The sequence below is a fragment of the Halichondria panicea genome, chromosome 1, assembly GCF_963675165.1.
Source record: "Halichondria panicea chromosome 1, odHalPani1.1, whole genome shotgun sequence".
NCBI lineage: Eukaryota > Metazoa > Porifera > Demospongiae > Suberitida > Halichondriidae > Halichondria > Halichondria panicea.
In genome coordinates, this window is record NC_087377.1 from 15,942,819 (window position 1) to 15,962,908 (window position 20,090).

The 20,090-nt window shown below is 43.1% G+C and overlaps 3 protein-coding genes and 1 long non-coding RNA gene across 5 annotated transcripts in view; 2 read left to right on the plus strand and 2 right to left on the minus strand.

Moving 5' to 3' along the window:
• Positions 1-20,090, plus strand: part of LOC135352059 (uncharacterized) — a gene marked incomplete in the record, with an annotated part of 851,949 nt that overhangs the window by 545,963 nt on the left and 285,896 nt on the right.
• LOC135352159 (uncharacterized) overlaps positions 1-20,090 on the plus strand; it is a 41,497-nt gene that overhangs the window by 12,546 nt on the left and 8,861 nt on the right. The gene's annotated exons all lie outside the window — the stretch shown is intronic.
• LOC135352074 (mitogen-activated protein kinase kinase kinase 21-like) lies at positions 1,220-12,607 on the minus strand. 2 transcript variants are annotated; one of them, XM_064551205.1, is made up of 7 exons: positions 12,452-12,607; positions 11,811-12,380; positions 11,239-11,565; positions 10,948-11,172; positions 10,712-10,858; positions 2,422-2,484; positions 1,220-2,216 (listed from the first exon to the last, which is right to left on the minus strand). In XM_064551205.1, exons 1-7 carry the CDS (start codon positions 12,560-12,562, stop codon positions 1,290-1,292), a joined length of 2,370 nt encoding a protein of 789 aa, XP_064407275.1. In that variant the 5' UTR covers positions 12,563-12,607; the 3' UTR covers positions 1,220-1,289. The 2 variants fall into 2 exon arrangements, with proteins under 2 accessions (XP_064407275.1, XP_064407274.1); XM_064551204.1 differs by lacking the exons at positions 10,712-10,858; positions 10,948-11,172; positions 11,239-11,565; positions 11,811-12,380; positions 12,452-12,607 and adding exons at positions 2,753-2,899; positions 2,981-3,214; positions 3,281-3,607; positions 3,859-4,428; positions 4,511-4,954.
• LOC135352068 (uncharacterized) overlaps positions 14,926-20,090 on the minus strand; it is a 42,524-nt gene continuing 37,359 nt past the window's right edge. The window contains exons 5-6 of the mRNA XM_064551185.1: positions 16,162-16,236; positions 14,926-15,956 (exon numbers count right to left, since the gene is read on the minus strand). Coding sequence (XP_064407255.1) covers positions 15,030-15,956; positions 16,162-16,236 — 1,002 coding nt within the window. The 3' untranslated portion in view covers positions 14,926-15,029. The remainder of the gene's footprint in view (positions 15,957-16,161; positions 16,237-20,090) is intronic.

Sequence of the window (20,090 nt, forward strand, 5' to 3'; positions counted from 1 at the left end):
CATCAATAGCTTTATCCCAGTTTTAATGTTCACGTTTGCTGCTCTGCCCCGAAAAACGTGAAATGTTGCACCTCACCTGCTACGGTACATGCTAACACTGTATATCACTATACAACCACTTGAATGCAGATAAAGCACAATCACTCTTTTTATTGTCTCCCTAGAAGTTAAGTAGCTAACTGTTCTCTGTTGCACAGGATGAGTGCTGACTCGGCTTTGTTTAAGTCCAAGAGCAAGAAATCAAAGTGGCTCGACTAGTGAGTTGTGTCACGTCAGTTAGTGTGTAGAGTTGCAGTGATCGATACACCTGTACATATACGTTTTCTTGCAAGTGCCTACTTAATCTTGTCACTCTATAGGGGTTCTATAAATTATAGAGTACAGTAGTAGTTTTACTGTTTCACTGGAAGTATAATTATGTAGTGCAATAAAGTACGTGTCTATGATTCTACTAAAACTCTTTTCTCAAAAGTTTCAGCCTATAGTCTAGTTTTATTTTATTACTCCCGTTACTTGCTTAGCCAGATCATACATACTATTGTACACTACTGCTTACTATTGTATAACACTTTGATTATTTGTGTGGGTAGGCACTTCAGCATGTAAGTACGTACATATTGTATACCAGTACATGTGTTGTGTGTGGTGTCCCTTTTATCATAGTTGAGCCATTTTGCATTTAGCCAGTATAAATTATAGCCACTGTTATCATGTGATTTCCTCACCCCTTACTTCCTAAGCCCTCAAACTTTCACTCATGCAGTATGACTATGACCAAGTGACTCTTTAACCCCTCAGTTCCCGAGCCCCACCCCTCACTGTCTGACTCGGAAGAGGAGATAGACTTTGGATTCTGAGAGAAGGCGTCCACCCTACCCGAGGACAAGACCCCAACCAAGGACCTGAACTTGTTATGAGACTGTTAAATATTATTTTGTCTGTTTTTGTACTATTTTCTGGCAATGTAATTATGTATGTACCACTTCATGTCATCATAATAACTTTATATGCGATAAAATTTTGTTGCAACTTAACTTTCTCTTACCTGCTATAACGTGCAAATATTTAAGGCGTGGCTTCCGGTAAGCAGTCATTCCGCGAACATTGTGCAACGAAAAGAGGCCTATCCACAAAATATAAATGCCTCAAAAATTTCGCGCTATACGATAATTAGCACTTATAGAGAAGAAATCAACAGTTCGAATAAAAATAAACGAAATATGCGAACTTAATTATAAAACTTTTTTCAAAAAGATCGTTAACAATGCACAACATATTACAATAACTAATTAATCGCTTATACAAAAGAAATCAACTCTTTGAACACAATTACCAAATATTGTCATCTGTCCTCCGGCTACAATGACCTCTCCACTAGGAAGTACTGAGCATGTGCAGTTGTATCGTGCAGTAGGCAGGTCTCCCACTTTCACCCACCTCCTGGTGTCAGGCTGGTAGAGGTGGATCGATGAACTTCGGTTGGTTCTGTCGTCTCGTCCACCAACGGCTAATAGTGACCTCCCAATACTGAGAGGAGCTGAGAACACGAGTGGTACTTCCTGTAAGGTCTGCCAGAGAGTGGGTGTGTCCAGGTTGGAAAGGGCCTTTGCAATGAGTTCATTGAGGTCGACGTGGTGCACTGTCTTGGTTGCCCTGTCAGTGTGATCCAACCCTCCCATTAGGTAGAGGGTGTTTCCTATGAGAGTCGATTTCAGTTTTGATCGTGGGTTAGGTAGTGACTGAGCAATGTACCATCTTCTTGATGCCACGTCCAACACCTCCACAGAGGAGGTATGTCCTTTATCATCACGCCCACCAGCTACAATGATGTAGTTGTTGAAGGAGACAGCTGTTGAGGAATAGCGAGCAATATTCATTGGTGGGTACGGGTGAGTCCATTCCCCTGATTCAAACGCTGCAAGCTGATTGGTGCGTTTTTTGTTTCTTGGATCATATCCTCCCACCAGCACTAGTCGATTAGCGAGTGATGTCATAGCGAAGTACATGGCAGTGTACTCTGGTAGTTTGGTCCATTGATCTTGCTCGAGCTTCATCACTGTACACCTGTCACGATCATTGCCTGCACCACCTCCACCAACATACACCGTGTCACCGATAACAACACTCTGTACCGAGGTGCCCATCTTGATTGGCATGTCTTTTCCTCTTCTCCATTTCAGAGTGAGTGGAGGTCTCAACTCTCTGGGAGGGGGACCCTGAATAATGAATGAGTGTAATTAGGATAGTGTCTACTAACAAGCGAGTGTTATTTGTAGCAATAATTGCATGCACACTAAATCACTTTCTCTAATTAGCTTAAGAGGCCACGCCCACCAGTCTAATAGAATGTACAGTACGATTATAAGAGATCAAAGCTTCTACTATAGCTCTGCAATAATATAATGGTGCATTTTGTCTCACCTGTCTCTGCTGTTGAATGATGGCGTCTCTCCTGACCAGCTCAGCATCTTTGTTGGTGGAAATCTAAAACACAAACGTGAATATCATTAGTGGAAATTCTACAACAAAACGAGACAATTTCCGCTAAAGGAAGTACATAATTATAGGCACACTCAAACGGATGTGTAGTTAGCGGCTTAACATAATTTATACAATAGCATCAATTGTTGAGGTATACTACTATTGTTGGAATCTCATCGACACACTTAGCTACATGTACGCAAACAAATATCATTATTGTAGTATAATACTAGCGTATAAGAGTGTGTGCATTTGGTGACTACTATAATACCTGTAAGAGAGCGGCCCTCTCAACTAGAGCAGCCTCTCTCTGGGAAATGAGATCAGTGATCCTTGACTCTTGTTCATTGAGTTGTCTGTCCTTGTCAGCAATCACACCATCTTTGGTGGCAGCATTAGTACGGACACTATTCAATATCTGTATAAAAAAAGGTTATCAACATGCTAGCTTGTTGAACAAAATAGCTTATAATAAACGAAATAAACTGGTTCTGCTGACCTGTTGCAGTCTAGCCAGCTGAGTATCTTTGTCTGCTACTTCCTCATCTTTTTGAACAAGTAGCTCATCTTTTTGTGCCAGAAGTCCGTCTTTTTGATCTAGTTGATCGTCTTTTTGCACAAGAAGTACATCTTTCTCAGTAAGTTGCTCATCTTTCTCAGTAAGTTGTTCATCTTTCTGTACTATTTGCTCATCTTTCCTCTCCAGTATCCTGTCCTTCTGGACCACCTCTCTCTGAGAACAGAGTACAGCATGCAGTGTCAGACCCTTGCACCCACTAGCTCACTAGACTGGACTCACCTGTAGAGCCTCTATCCTCTTCTCTTTTGCCCTGAGGGTCCTGGCAGTCTTCACTCGTGCAATGTCCAGCTGGAGCAGTCCTCCGTCCATCTCCCTCCCCACCTCCTCCAGAGACGAGAGGAGCTCAGCGGTGGTCGGTCTTCTCTCTGGGGTGTTGGCCAGACACTCCCTCACCAGACCAAACAGAAGGTGCTCACGTCCACCCGCCAGACTCCTCTCAAGGAGAGCCGTGTAGGGACCTCGACGCTCAAACTCTGAGCGAGCCAGGAGGTGGTCTGGGTTGTTGGGGTCGCTGTACGTGGGGGCAAGGAGATCTCCTGGAAACACCTAGTCCAATGACACGAGTGGAAGAACATGTGAATACTGACTGTCATGATTGTTTTTATGTATGTCTGTATGTATGGAGAAAATGAGTGCACGTATATTCACAATCATACATACAAAATGCATTTGCTGAAGGTCAACAATATTAAAGGGGGATCTCCCCAACACATACAACCACACTACTTATAAGGTAATTCACTGCATAAAAGGTCACCAGGAATCTAACCTATGAATATCATTAACTACACACATACTTGTGTGAGTGCAAACAGTTGCAGCACTCCGAAAGAGAAGACGTCCAGACTGGGTCCGTACACACTGTGGCCTCTGTCAGAGAGGGCCTCGGGCGGCATGTACACCAGTGTCCCAGGAAACCTCGTCAGAGTCCTGGCAAGTCGACCAGGCTCCAGATTCACGATACGAGAGTTACCAAAGTCTGTGATCTTGGCTCTCAGAGATACCGTCAGTAGGACGTTCCTGGCAGTGAGGTCACGATGGACCACGGATTCACGATGCAGGTGGAGCAGCCCTCGAGCCACACAGACCAGAATGTACTGGGTGACAGAGAGGGGGATGTTGGGGGTGGACTCCAGGAGATCGTCCAGACTTGAGTCTAGCCTCTCCATGACCAGGAGGGGCAGTCGAGAGCCAGTAACGAAACACAGCCCAATAAACTGGGTGATGTTGGGGTGACGGATGCGAGCCATGAGTCGACACTCTCGGCGGTAGTTCCCAGCTAGGTTGGCCACTCCACCACGCTCGTCCGTCTCCAGGAGAACCTCGTGGATCTTCTTGGCTGCATACACTTCACCATTGATCATCACCTGTGCATGGAGGCAGTCACACTTGAATAGCTAGCAGATACACTAGAGACAGTGCACAAAAACAGAGCATGCAGTGACTGACCTCTTGAACAGAGCCATAGGAGCCAGTTCCTAGAACTCTCTCCTCTCCAAAGTGCTCCACATTCTCCAGCACAAACTCCCTCAAGTTAGCATCATCTCGCAAAGAAAACATTGCTAGTTGACTCAGCTAGCTAGCTAGCGATTCACTCCAGCTTAGTCTCGCGGACCCAGCCTGAAAGAGGTCTGGCCAATTTCACCGTAGAGAGTTGTGTTGACCACGCCACAAATATCATGGCGCTCTAAGTGGCTGATAAGTGTTTGTAGTAAGTTGTGAAACCACACAGCTGCATTGCTAGCTAAAAGTAGATTTAATTATGTGGTTTCACACATCCGTCCTCCAACCACTAACCACTTATCAATGCAAACAGCCACTTAGACCGCTGCACAAGTAGCTCATTGTATTTGCCAGACGATAATATATCGGCTGGTCCACGAGACTACTCCAGCTAGCTACAGTGCAACAACCAAAGAGAGTAGATTTTTTTTTTTGGTACACATTTTTTACATTTTGTGGTATATCTTTTAAAGTAAAAGTGATATGATCTATTTGAGTGCAGGTACTTAAAGTTCAACTATTGGCGCTTCCATTGGACCACCACCTGTTACATCACATGACATCATCAGTATAAAATGGCTGTCTGAAGATGTGTACTTTCGAAAATATGTTAGGAATAGAAGTAGCTTATTTTGTTGAGTTAAGATCTGAAATTTGTTGTGCATGTACCTGAGTATATTGCTCATCTTTTGAGCTTCAACGGAAGTCTGGGCTACTAGTAAGTTCTGAGAAATACTGCATTTTGTTGTTTTTTGGTGGCAAATATGTTAGGAATACAACTTTCGATTTTATATTAGTTAAGGTCTGATTTTTGAGCAGCATGTACTACAATAGTGTACTTTTCATCTGTACTAACTTAACAGGAGTTAGGCTAGCCTCTTCTTTGCTAGAGCGGCCCATCTTGTCAAAAACAGTGTTTTTTATGACTTTTGGGGCGATTTGCCTACGTATAAGGCTCAATTGCCACGCCCCTGTGACACAGAATGACCAACACCAACTGTGTATTTGCAGGTAGACATCACATGACCTTTGGATGTAGCAAATAACAACAAGATGATTTGTGATGTCACAAATCAATGAATATCATTGCATACGTCAGCAAAAGTAGCAAAACGGAGCAAAATCACCATTTTTGACAAGAAGGGCCGCTCTAGCAAAGAAGAGACTTGTCTAGCTCCTGTAAGTTAGTGCAAATGAATTTTACACTATTGTAGTACATCCTTCTCAAAAATCAGACCTTAACTAGCATAAAATCGAAAGTTGTATTCCTAACATATTTGCCACCAAAAAACAACAAAATGCAGTATTTCTCAGAACTTACTAGTAGCCCAGACTTCCGTTGAAGCTCAAAAGATGAGCAATATACTCAGGTACATACACAACAAATTTCAGATCTTAACTCAAACAAATAAGCTACTTCTATTCCTAACATATTTTCGGAGGTACACATCTTTAGACAGCCATTTCATAGTGATGATGTCATATGATGTAACAGGTGGTGGTCCAATGGAAGCGCCAATAGTTGAACTTTCAGTACCTGCACTCAAATAGATCATATCACCTTTACTTTAGAAGATATGCCACAAAATGTGAAAAATAATAATATAAAAAAAAATCTACTCTCTTTGGTTGTTGCACTGTACAAGATGTACAAGATACGCCCTTTTTCCTATTCCAATGTCCAATCACATGCAATAACAGCTGAATCAGCAAACCACGTGGTCACCCAGCACCCATGGAACATGGAGCAAGTGGCTAACTATTGTCTCAGTGTTAGGTGGAGGCTTTGTCCAGTACTATAATTTGTAGACCACAGTGACATAGCCAGGACCATGGAGAGAGACCATTGCTGAGGAGGTGGGAAGGGCAAGTTCCTGGCCAATCAGATGATCCTACATGACGAAGCTGCTCGTAAAGATGCAAGTCTGATGACAAACTCAGGATGATGAGTGAGTGATAGTGTTGTTATTTAATAGCCTGATAGGATATACCTACTGCCAACATTTCATGTTCACTGTACCCAAGTATTGTATTTGGATGGTCCGGAAGAACTGTTGTAAACTAGTAAATAGTACATGTATGTTGAGGAGCCTTCGCACGCGACGGACTGGCAAACTGCCTATCAGTCACTCGTCTCAGCTGCAACGAGCATTGCAGCCTATCAGATTGCTCAACGTCATATTAGCTCTGTAATTGTAACCACACTTACACTTCAGGGGATTCAATACATTCCATAGTAGCTAAATCTCATAGCAAAATTTAACCACATTATCTATAATGATATTCATGTTTGGTAGTGTCATAATTATGATCCATATATTCCGCTGAGACGAGTGACTGATAAGCAGTTGGCCAGTCGCTCACACTACGCACCAGTCTACCTTTTTAATACCCTCGAAATATACCCGCTATATACGGTAGCTTCTTTATAGTGCATAGTGTGCTTAAATCAATATGAAATTCATGCCCAAATTGTGGAAAATAAGCGTGGACAATATTTAAATAACACGCATAGTTTAGTACATGTATGTGTACGTGTACTGAGTTTGCAATTCCTCAGGGCCGTGTTCAAGCTGAACCCCAATGCAAAGACGTCAAGTTCAACCTGAATGCCCAAGAGTTCAAACCTTTGAGAGCAAGCTTCTCTCCAGTGGTCACTGCCTCCTCCACACCTCTCCGGTAAATGCAATCATATTATAATTGTGAAATAGCTTTTCCCGAATTTCGAATGTCAAAATGTGCATACCCCCAGGCCATAATAATCTGTCTTTGAGCTCGTGCATGCATGAACAATCTGCCATCATGATCTTAGTATTATCATTGTACATGTATACGGGATTGATCCCCATCCAGAACTACGAAACTAGCTGGCAAAAAGGACATCTAATTATTATTGCATACTGAGAATGCATTTTCAGTTGGTTGTATAATTGTTGCTTAGCAGTGGACTTTATAAATGCTCTGTAGTACCCAAAAGGACACCTCCCCTAGAAGTGTCCTACTGGAATCAATATTAGGAGTTTTCACACTTTTTGTGTTTGGCCAGAGCCATTTGTTTATGCACAAGTCATATTTCTGCCTGACAGGGCCTTTGGGCCATAGCCTTGGGCCTTGTCTGAAACCATATTGGAGCCAAAGCTCCGTTCTGCAAATTGTGATTATGCTTATTTATATGCGTTTGTTAATTGTTAGTTCTAATTTGTGGTTTACGTGCCTGTGTCCATGAATAACTATTTGAGCATGTCATAAAATGCAATTCATAGGACAGGAATGTTGCCACCAACTAATGTGGGCCCTGTTTTAGTACTCCTATAAAGGCTAGAGTATTGGTTATTGTACGTTTCAATGTACACCCATCAATAGCTTTATCCCAGTTTTAATGTTCACGTTTGCTGCTCTGCCCCGAAAAACGTGAAATGTTGCACCTCACCTGCTACGGTACATGCTAACACTGTATATCACTATACAACCACTTGAATGCAGATAAAGCACAATCACTCTTTTTATTGTCTCCCTAGAAGTTAAGTAGCTAACTGTTCTCTGTTGCACAGGATGAGTGCTGACTCGGCTTTGTTTAAGTCCAAGAGCAAGAAATCAAAGTGGCTCGACTAGTGAGTTGTGTCACGTCAGTTAGTGTTTAGAGTTGTAGTGATCGATACACCTGTACATACGTACGTTTTCTTGCAAGTGCCTACTTAATCTTGTCACTCTATAGGGGTTTTATAAATTATAGAGTACAGTAGTAGTTTTACTGTTTCACTGGAAGTATAATTATGTAGTGCAATAAAGTACGTGTCTATGATTCTACTAAAACTCTTTTCTCAAAAGTTTCAGCCTATAGTCTAGTTTTATTTTATTACTCCCGTTACTTGCTTAGCCAGATCATACATACTATTGTACACTGCTTACTATATAACACTTTCATTATTTGTGTGGGTAGGCACTTCAGCATGTAAGTACGTACATATTGTATACCAGTACATGTGTTGTGTGGTGTCCCTTTATCATAGTTGAGCCATTTTGCATTTAGCCAGTATAAATTATAGCTACTGTTATCATGTGATTTTCTCACCCCTTACTTCCTAAGCCCTCAAACTTTCACTCATGCAGTATGACTATGACCATGTGACTCTTTAACCCCTCAGTTCCCGAGCCCCACCCCTCACTGTCTGACTCGGAAGAGGAGATAGACTTTGGATTCTGAGAGAAGGCGTCCACCCTACCCGAGGACAAGACCCCAACCAAGGACCTGAACTTGTTATGAGACTGTTAAATATTATTTTGTCTGTTTTGTACTATTTTCTGGCAATGTAATTATGTATGTACCACTTCATGTCATCATAATAACTATAATTATATGCGATAAAATTCTGTTGCAACTTAATTTTCTCTTACCTGCTTATAACGTGCAAATATCTAAGGCGTGGCTTCCGGTAAGCAGTCATTCCGCGAACATTGTGCAACGAAAAGAGGCCTATCCACAAAATATAAATGCTTAAAAAATTTCGCGCTATACGGTAATTAGCACTTATAGAGAAGAAATCAACAGTTCGAATAAAAATAAACGAAATATGCGAACTTAATTAGAAAACTTTTTTCAAAAAGATCGTTAACAATGCACAACATATTACAATAACTAATTAATCGCTTATACAAAAGAAATCAACTGTTTGAAGATAATTACCAAATAGTTTTGTCTGTCCTCCGGCTACAATGACCTCTCCACTAGGAAGTACTGAGCATGTGCAGCAGAGTCGTGCAGTAGGCAGGTCTCCCACTTTCACCCACCTCCTGGTGTCAGGCTGGTAGAGGTGGATCGATGAACTTCGGTTGGTTCTGTCGTCTCGTCCACCAACGGCTAATAGTGACCTCCCAATACTGAGAGGAGCTGAGAACACGAGTGGTACTTCCTGTAAGGTCTGCCAGAGAGTGGGTGTGTCCAGGTTGGAAAGGGCCTTTGCAATGAGTTCATTGAGGTCGACGTGGTGCACTGTCTTGGTTGTCTGAGTGTGATCGTACCATCCCATTAGGTAGAGGGTGTTTCCTATGAGAGTCGATTTCAGTACTGATAGTGGGTTAGGTAGTGACTGAGCAATGTACCATCTTCTTGATGCCACGTCCAACACCTCCACAGAGGAGAGGGCATGTCCTTTATCATCATGCCCACCAGCTACAATGATGTGGTTGTTGAAGGAGACAGCTGTTGAGGAAGAACGAGCAATGTTCATTGGTGGGTACGGGTGAGGCCATTCCCCTGATTCAAACACTGCAAGCTGATTGGTGCATTTGTAGTTTCTTGGATTATTTCCTCCCACCAACACTAGTCGATTAGCGAGTGATGTCATAGCAAAGAACTTGGCAGTGTACTCTGGTAGTTTGGTCCATTGATCTTGCTCGAGCTTCATCACTGTACACCTGTCACAATCATTGTCTGCAAACCCTCCACCAACATACACCGTGTCACCGATAACAACACTCTGTACCGTGGTACCCATCTTGATTGGCATGTCTTTTCCTCTTCTCCATTTCAGAGTGAGTGGAGGTCTCAACTCTCTGGGAGGGGGACCCTGAATAATGAATGAGTGTAATTAGGATAGTGTCTACTAACAAGCGAGTGTTACTTGTAGCAATAATTGCATGCACACTAAATCACTTTCTCTAATTAGCTTAAGAGGCCACGCCCACTAGTCTAATAGAATGTACAGTACGATTATAAGAGATCAAAGCTTCTACTATAGCTCTGCAATAATATAATGGTGCATTTTGTCTCGCCTGTCTCTGCTGTTGAATGATGGCGTCTCTCCTGACCAGCTCAGCATCTTTGTGCCCAATTTGTTCCCTGTGTGCCTGTACAGGGGAACGTTGGTGGAAATCAAACACAGACATGAATAACATTAGAGAAAATTCTACAACAGAACGAGAACAAACAACAATTTCCGCTAAAGGAAGTACATAATTATAGGCACACTCAAACGGATGTGTAGTTAGCGGCTTAACATGATTTATACAATAGCATCAATTGTTGAGGTATACTACTATTGTTGGAATCTCATCGACACACTTAGCTACATGTACGCAAACAAATATCATTATTGTAGTATAATACTAGCGTATAAGAGTGTGTGCATTTGGTGACTACTATAATACCTGTAAGAGAGCGGCCCTCTCAACTAGAGCAGCCTCTCTCTGGGAAATGAGATCAGTGATCGTTGACTCTTGTTCACTGAGTTGTCTGTCCTTGTCAGCAATCACACCATCTTTGGTGGCAGCATTAGCACGGACACTATTCAATATCTGTATATAAAGTGAAAAAAAGGTTATCAATATGCTAGCTCGTTGAACAAAATAGCTTATAATAAACGAAATAAACTGGTTCTGCTGACCTGTTGCTGTCTAGCAAGCTGAGTATCTTTGTCCGCTACTTCCTCATCTTTTTGAACAAGTAGCTCATCTTTTTGTGCCAGTAGTGCAGCGTTCTGGTATCTTTGCTGTTCAAGTTGATCGTCTTTTTGCACAAGAAGTGCATCTTTCTCAGTAAGTTGTTCATCTTTCTGTACTATTTGCTCATCTTTCCTCTCCAGTATCCTGTCCTTTTGGACCACCTCTCTCTGAGAACAGAGTACAGCATGCAGTGTCAGACCCTTGCACCCACTAGCTCACTGGACTGGACTCACCTGTAGAGCCTCTATCCTCTTCTCCTTTGCCCTGAGGGTCCTGGCAGTCTTCACTCGTCCAATGTCCAGCTGGAGCAGTCCTCCGTCCATCTCCCTCTCCACCTCCTCCAGAGACGAGAGGAGCTCAGCGGTGGTCGGTCTTCTCTCTGGGGTGTTGGCCAGACACTCCCTCACCAGACCAAACAGAGGGTGCTCACGTCCACCCGCCAGACTCCTCTCAAGGAGAGCCGTGTAGGGACCTCGACGCTCAAACTCTGAGCGAGCCAGGAGGTGGTCTGGGTTGTTGGGGTCGCTGTACGTGGGGGCAAGGAGATCTCCTGGAAACACCTAGTCCAATGACACGAGTGAAAGAACATGTGAATACTGACTGTCATGATTGTTTTTATGTATGTCTGGAGAAAATGAGTGCACGTATATTCACAATCATACACATACAAAATGCATTTGCTGAAGGTCAACAATATTAAAGGGGGATCTCCCCAACACATACAACCACAATACTTATAAGGTAATTCACTGCATGAATGGTCACCAGGAATCTAACCTATGAATATCATTAACTACACACATACTTGTGTGAGTGCAAACAGTTGTAGCACTCCGAAAGAGAAGACGTCCAGACTGGGTCCGTACACACTGTGACCTCTGTCAGAGAGGGCCTCGGGCGGCATGTACACCAGTGTCCCAGGAAACCTCGTCAGAGTCCTGGCCAGTCGACCAGGCTCCAGATTCACGATACGAGAGTTACCAAAGTCGGTGATCTTGGCTCTCAGAGATGCCGTCAGCAGGACGTTCCTGGCAGTAAGGTCACGATGGACCACGGACTCACGATGCAGGTGGAGCAGCCCTCGAGCCACACAGACCAGAATGTACTGGGTGACAGAGAGGGGGATGTTGGGGGTGGACTCCAGGAGATCGTCCAGACTTGAGTCCAGCCTCTCCATGACCAGGAGAGGCAGTCGAGAGCCAGTCACGAAACACAGCCCAATGAACTGGGTGATGTTGGGGTGACGGATGCGAGCCATGAGTCGACACTCTCGGCGGTAGTTCCCAGCTAGGTTGGCCACTCCACCACGCTCATCCGTCTCCAGGAGAACCTCGTGGATCTTCTTGGCTGCATACACCTCACCATTGATCATCACCTGTGCATGGAGGCAGTCACTAGCAGATACACTAGAGACAGTGCACAGAAACAGAGCATGCAGTGACTGACCTCTTGAACAGAGCCATAGGAGCCAGTTCCTAGAACTCTCTCCTCTCCAAAGTGCTCCACATTCTCCAGCACAAACTCCCTCAAGTCAGCATCATCTCGCAAAGAAAACATTGCTTTTGCAGCTAGCTAGCTAGCTACAAGACATTCAGCAATGCAAACCACGTGGCCACGTGAGCAAGTGGCTAACTAGCCTCGAATCCACGCCCATATTTTAATCGGCGTGGATTCGAGGCTAGTGGCCAACTATTATTATGCATGAATATGTTATGATCAAGAAGAGACTTTGTACAGATTATGGGACAGTTTGCAGTCCTTGATCCTATCAAGAGTGGATCGTAGACCACAGACTATCAGTGACATAGCCAGGACCATGGAGAGAGACCATTGCTGAGGAGGTGGGGAGGGCAAGTTCCTGTCCAATCAGATGATCCTACATGACGAAGTTGCTCGTAAAGATGCAAGTCTGATGACAAACTCAGGATGATGAGTGAGTGATAGTGTTGTTATTTAATAGCCTGATAGGATATACCTACTGCCAACATTGTCATGTTCACTGTTCCTATAGGACGCATTTGATTTTGTTTGGATGGTCCAGAAGACTGTTTGAAACTTTTATATACGTGTAGTATGTTGAAGAGTGCACCAGTAGACTACCGTCATGTAGCAAGCTCTGACAAGGGCTCTAATGACACGAGTATTTGACCTTATAGCCAGGGGTCGTGTTATGGTGAAGTTGCTTGAGACTATTATAGCCATTACCTTGGTTACATGTGCAGTGTTTGAAGACGTGCTTGTGTGTGTACAGTTATTATTGTTTGGCCATAATTCGTAGTAAGTACTGTTCACGTGTTTTCTCCCTACTAGACCTGAGGATTTGTACCAACCAGGTGAGGTGGACTCCAACGAGGAGAGCTTATTTAGCGGAGCTCCACCTAGCAACCAGCGGTAGCAACGCACCCGGAGTGGATCTGATCATTATAGACAATGAGAAACTAATGCTGGAGAAGTGAGTGATAGCATGTCAGACAACTACACACATTGTAGGTCTCTTTCTGAGAGCTTTGTTGACTTGTGTAGTCATCTGGTGTTGCAAACCTCCGATTTATCGTATTTAATAGCATCTTTAATAGTGCTGCAATAATTATAGTGTGCTTAGATCAATAATAGTATTTATTTCAGGCCCAAATTGTACTTGAAAATAACCAGCTAAGCTATAACCTTCATAGTACCGTATAGCGCGAAATTTTCGAGGCACTTATATTTCGTGGATTGGCCTCTAAAAGCCATTTCGTTGCACAATGTTCGCGGAATGACTGCTTACCGGAAGCCACGCCTTTAGATCTTGCACGTTATAGCAGGTAAAGAACGATTTTCGTGGACTTAATTTTCGTGTAGGATTGCTAACCCACGAAATCCACGAAAATTAAGCCCCTCGAAAATTTCGCGCTATACGGTATGTGTTTGGACCTGTGGCACCACCTACTGTTTCATTATAATATTAGTGCAACAAAGTACGTGTCTATGATGTTATGCTAAAACTCCCTTCTCACCTCTAGTCTAGTTTTATTTTATTGCTCCCGTTACTTGCTGCTTAGCCAGATCATATATACTATTGTATAACACTCCTCTGGTTTCTATAGATCTTTATTATTTATGTCAACAGCCGAGGGTAGCACTTCAGTGCTCTAGTTCTAATTGTAGATTGACTGATCGATTTGTCTTCTGTACTATTGTTTGATTTTTCCACCCCTCATCTTTTCCGGCCTCCAGTTATGCGGACATTTTTCAGCCCGGCCAAGTGTTGAGGAGACAAGAAGAGGCACTGAGAATGGAGGTAGAGGTACAGAGTACATTAGCTGGAAAATGCATTTGTGTCATACTTTGTAGAGTCCCTTAAAGTCATTCAAGGTCAGCTATAGTGTGTCCTATTTGAAGGTGTGCAATGTACAATCATGTACGACCCCCCCCCCCCCCACACACACACACCTTTAGGTCTACTATGCTGCTAAGAAAGAGAGGGGCCTCACGTAAACTGGCCACTCAGTATGACTATGATCATGTGACTCTTTAACCCCTCAGTTCCTGAGCCCCAGCCCTCACTGTCTGACTCGGAAGAGGAGATAGACTTTGGATTCTGGGAGAAGGCGTTCACCCTACCCTTGGACAAGACCCCAACCAAGGACCTGAACTGAGACTGTTATTTAATAAATATTATTTTGTCTGTTTTTGTACTATTTTCTGGCAATGTAATTATGTATGCACCACTTCATGTCATCATAATAACTTTATATGCGATAAAATTCTGTTGCAACTTAATTTTCTCTTATATTATACCTGCTAACGTGCAAATATTTAAGGCGTGGCTTCCGGTAAGCAGTCATTCCGCGAACATTGTGCAACGAAAAGAGAGGCCTATCCACAAAATATAAATGCATCAAAAATTTCACGCTATACGGTAATTAGTACTAATAGAGAAGAAATCAACAGTTCGAATAAAAATAAACGAAATATGCGAACTTAATTAGAAAACTTTTTTCAAAAAGATTGTTAACAATGCACAACATATTACAATAACTAATTAATCGCTTATACAAAAGAAATCAACTGTTTGAACATAATTAAGAAACAGTTTTGTCTGTCCTCCGGCTACAATGGCCTCTCCGCTAGGAAGTACTGAGCACGTGCAGTGGTATCGTGCAGTAGGCAGGTCTCCCACTTTCACCCACCTCCTGGTGTCAGGCTGGTAGAGGTGGATCAATGAACTTGGGTTGTCTCTGTCGTCCCGTCCACCAACGGCTAATAGTGACCTCCCAATACTGAGAGGAGCTGACCCCACGAGTGGTACTTCCTGTAAGGTCTGCCAGAGAGTGGGTGTGTCCAGGTTGGAAAGGGCTTTTGAAATGAGTTCATTGAGGTCGACGTGGTGCACTGTCTTGGTTGGCCTCATAGTGAGATCCCACCCTCCCATTAGGTAGAGGGTGTTTCCTATGAGAGTCGATTTCAGTTCTGATCGTGGGTTAGGTAGTGACTGAGCATTGTACCATCTTCTTGATGCCACGTCCAACACCTCCACAGAGGAGATACGTACTTTATCATCCTCCCCACCAGCTACAATGATGTGGTTGTTGAAGGAGACAGCTGTTGAGGAATCACGAGCAATGTTCATTGGTGGGTACGGGTGAGTCCATTCCCCTGACTCGAACACTGCAAGCTGATTGGTGCGTTTGTAGTTTCTTGGATCACTTCCTCCCACCAGCACTAGTCGATTAGCGAGTGATGTCATAGCGAACCATTTGGCAGTGTACTCTGGTAGTTTGGTCCATTGATCTTGCTCGAGCTTCATCACTGTACACATGTCACGATCATTGACTGCTTCACCTCCACCAACATACACCGTGTCACCGATAACAACACTCTGTACCGAGTCCCTCATAATGATTGGCATGTCTTTTCCTCTTTTCCATTTCAGAGTGAGTGGAGGTCTCAACTCTCTGGGAGGGGGACCCTGAATAATGAATGAGTGTAATTAGGATAGTGTCTACTAACAAGCGAGTGTTACTTGTAGCAATAATTGCATGCACACTAAATCACTTTCTCTAATTAGCTTAAGAGGCCACGCCCACCAGTCTAATAGAATGTACAGTACGATTATAAGAGATCAAAGCTTCTACTATAGCTCTGCAATGATATAATGGTGCGTTTTGTCTCACCTTTCTCTGCTGTTGAATGATGGCGTCTCTCCTGACCAGCTCAGCATCTTTGTGCTTATTCTGTTCCCTGTGTGCCTGTACAGGGGAACGTTGGTGAAAAAATTCTACAACAGAAGGAGACATTCTTCACTAAAGGAAGTACATAATTATAGGCACACTCAAACGGATGTGTAGTTACGGCTTAACACATGAGACAGCATCCATGCATGTTAAGGTACAATACTATTGTTGCTGTGGGAATCTCATTATCACACTACATGTACGCACTTTCTTGACCGGTTGAGTGTCCTTTGACTCCTTCTTTGTTGCCTCCACTGGGTCCGAGCTTGTTGTTAGGTAAGTATCTAAAATCGATACCAACATTAATAGAAGGATATAATTTTTTCGTTAGGGTTACAGTTAGCTAAAACGTAAAACACATAATATACTTATCATTGACTCACAGATGTCCCTGGCAGATGGTCTCCTCCTCATGTCTTCTTGCAAACAACTGTCGATAAGCTTCCTCAACCTGTGTGTGTGAGGTATCTGGGCAACTCCACAGATTTGATCGTCTTCAGCTTGCAAACAATCTGCATCATAATCGCCCCAAGAGAGAACACATCCAAGCTATTATCGTAAATATCCTTGTCCAATCGAATAGCCTCGAGAGGTAGATACCCCATACGGTGACCAACGGCCGTGAGGGTGTGGCTAAGCTTGGAGGGATCGTATAGCCGTGACATGCCAAAGTCGGAATTCTTTGCAACAGGCACTGGTCGTGTAAGCTTCAGCAAAACGTTATCGCCACAGAGGTCACGGTGGATAATCTTCTTGCTGTGAATATAGGCCAGACCACAAGCCATGTCTTTGGACAGGCTAATTTCACATTCGCTACTGATAGACTCTTCACCAAGGCCGGAGAAATAGGATCTCAGATTGCAATCCATCAGCTCAACAACGAGGATTGTACCACCTGATTTGGGGTGCTTAGTAGTCGACAAATACAGAACAACGTTTGGGTGCTGGAGTGACTGGAGATACTCACACTCACGATCAAATGCTTTGCTAGCTTCTTCACTTTTACTGGCTGGGAAACCTGTCTGCATTTCTACAGCCTCGTAAATCAGAAGTTTGACCGCACAAATCTCGCCCCTGTAGCTGCCTTTGAAGACTGCTCCAAATGCACCTTTACCGAGAGGTTCGTCTAAGAAAACAGTCAAATCATCGTTGATCTTCTGGCGATTTTGGTCAACTGTAGAACATTGTGTGTGTGTGTGTGTGTGTGTGTGTGTGTGTGTGTGTGTGTGTGTGTGTGTTTATGAGAGGGACCTGGGTGAATATTATAGTAGCTAGCTAATAAACTAAGCATCATGTATGAGATATGCATTCCTGTGTTGAACTAGTGCTTACCCTCTGACTTCACATCAGTAGGATTGCTTGCATCAGTAGACTGTAGATGATCTTTCTCGATGGTCCTTGCTATGTCACTGTGGCCCACAATAGGACTTGACAAAGCTTTGACAACATCTTCCCAGCTTCTCTCACTACCTTTCAGCCATTCTTTCAAACCCTCACGATAGCAGTCATCAGGATCATCTCTCCATTTTGTACCAATGCTGTCGATGGTATTTTAAGAACTAGCAAGAAGTTTCGCCACTTGATTCGAGCATCAAACGTAGCTATGTATAGATCTCCTAGATCTGCTATTGTGAGATAGTCAGACATCTTCTCTGTAGAGTGTGGAATAAGATAAGCAATGATATACATGTAATTATGTATAAATATTTGGTGTGTGCAAATTATATCATCAAAACCATGTACCGTAGATCTATATGCAGAAAATAAAACAGTGCTGTCTGCACTTACTGATAATAATCCAGAGCTACAGTATCTTCACAGCTTGATACCAGGCACGATACAGAAGTACAGGACAACAGTTAGCTCAGCTACAACGAGACCCGCCCTCTTTCTCTGCAGAATAAATAATAGCTGTCACATGCGATAACATTGCTAAACCACGTGGCTGGTCTTTCACTCCCATAGCTAGCTAGAGAGAAGAAGAAATTGTGCTGTCAATTTTGAAGTTCTGAGCAAGTGGTCGAACTATTTGTCTGTATTGGTGGAGGCTGAAGACATGAGTCCATGGACAGGGACTACTGAGGAACCTTCATCAAGAACATTAACAAGGTACAGTTATTCATAAATATTAAATTACAAAGCGAGAGGTCATTTCTTTTTGGAGGTTTAGAAAAATTCCTGGTGTCGCATATTTAGAGGGTCGCATCTAATTGGAGGTTACTCTACTATCCTCGATTATAGGCTGCTTAAAATTATATTGTTTCTAGCGGCCTGGAATCGAGGCTGTGGTCTGACCTCTATTTAGGACGCAACATAAAAAAATAATTGTCACACACAGCAGTCGCTACTTTTAGAGGTCAGAAAATTACCTAAGATCGAGGGTGTCGCATATTTGGAGGGTCGCCTTAAATTGAACAAGTACGGTACTTGTGTATAATGTGTAGTTGGTTATAATGTGGGCCCTAACTTTGGTCTTGTGCATGATACCCAGGTATGTACCCACACAGAGTTCACACCAAGTAACATAAAAGCAAACACTTAAAACTGTTTTAATACAGAGATACTACACGTAGGAACAAAGCCGACCGACGTGGAGACGGTTACTATCGCTACTGAAGAGGTAGTACCCAGTTCACAGTTTGAGATAGAGATAAGTCAGAGTGATGATGGGGAGAGTGTGGAGCAGCTACAGGCCAGTGACTTGGGCCCTAACTTTGGCCTTGTGCATGATACCCAGGTAACACACACACACACAGTTCACACCAAGTAACATATAAAAACTAAACTAGCACTTAAAAACTAGCACTTAAAAACGCTTTTTTAAAGGTATCCTAAGACGTTTCGTTTTCGTATTATTTTCGCTTTCATATTACATGGTTAGAATTTGCATGATGATAACTACCTCCCAAATAACGAACACACACACACACACACACACACACACTTGTTGTTCCCGCCCATTCACACACACTTGTTGTTCCCGCCCACTCACACAGGAGGTCCACACGCTAACTAGCGATGATGGTTTGCCCTCTGACATGACCTCTGAGGATGGCTCCACCCTCAACGCTATAGGCCACGCCCTCATCCAGATGCAGCAAGGTGGACAGACCACCCCCTCATCTCAGTTCCTCATCACTAGGAGCACCTCATCTGGTTCAGAGTCTGGCCAAAAATTAATGGTGAATAAAGAAGACCAAATTTATCAGTGTGACGATTGCTTTTTGGCCAAATCCAAAAGTTATAGGCCTCGATAAGTTATCCAAGTGCTTGTACGTACTAATTACATGTAGAACCATGAGTATTATTGCTAATGTTTGATATAAAATAATTATAAAATAAGGTTTCTTGGAAGTGGTGTTGAAAAATAGTCAGTTTTTACTATGTTGTTGTGTGTGTTGAGGTCCTCTGTATGTGATGATCCCACCATCCAGTAGTGCTGAGATACTGCATGCAATGGGTCGACCTATAGCACCCAAGATGAGCGGGATATCAACTATGGATTATCACACGGCTGACCCCATCGTTCAAATGCAGTTGTGAGTACACAGTTCATGTGATTGCCTACCTCTGCATAACATGTATGACAGTATGTGTTAGGGAAAGCATCATTCTTGCTACATACAGTATTACTAGAATATTTTGCTACGGGTGAAAAACCTTTGCGAATCAGCCAAATCGGCAACCCTTTGCGATCTAACTATTGCGTTCTGGCAAGGATCGTGTGTATTTACCCGAAATTAGGTTTTGCGATTTTATTGTTTAAAAATTCGCATAATTATGCTCGTAAACATTCTAGTAATACGATAACTGTGAGGAGTGTTGTTATTATGGTGGTTGGTTTGCAGGTCTGGAGATATGGCCGCCAA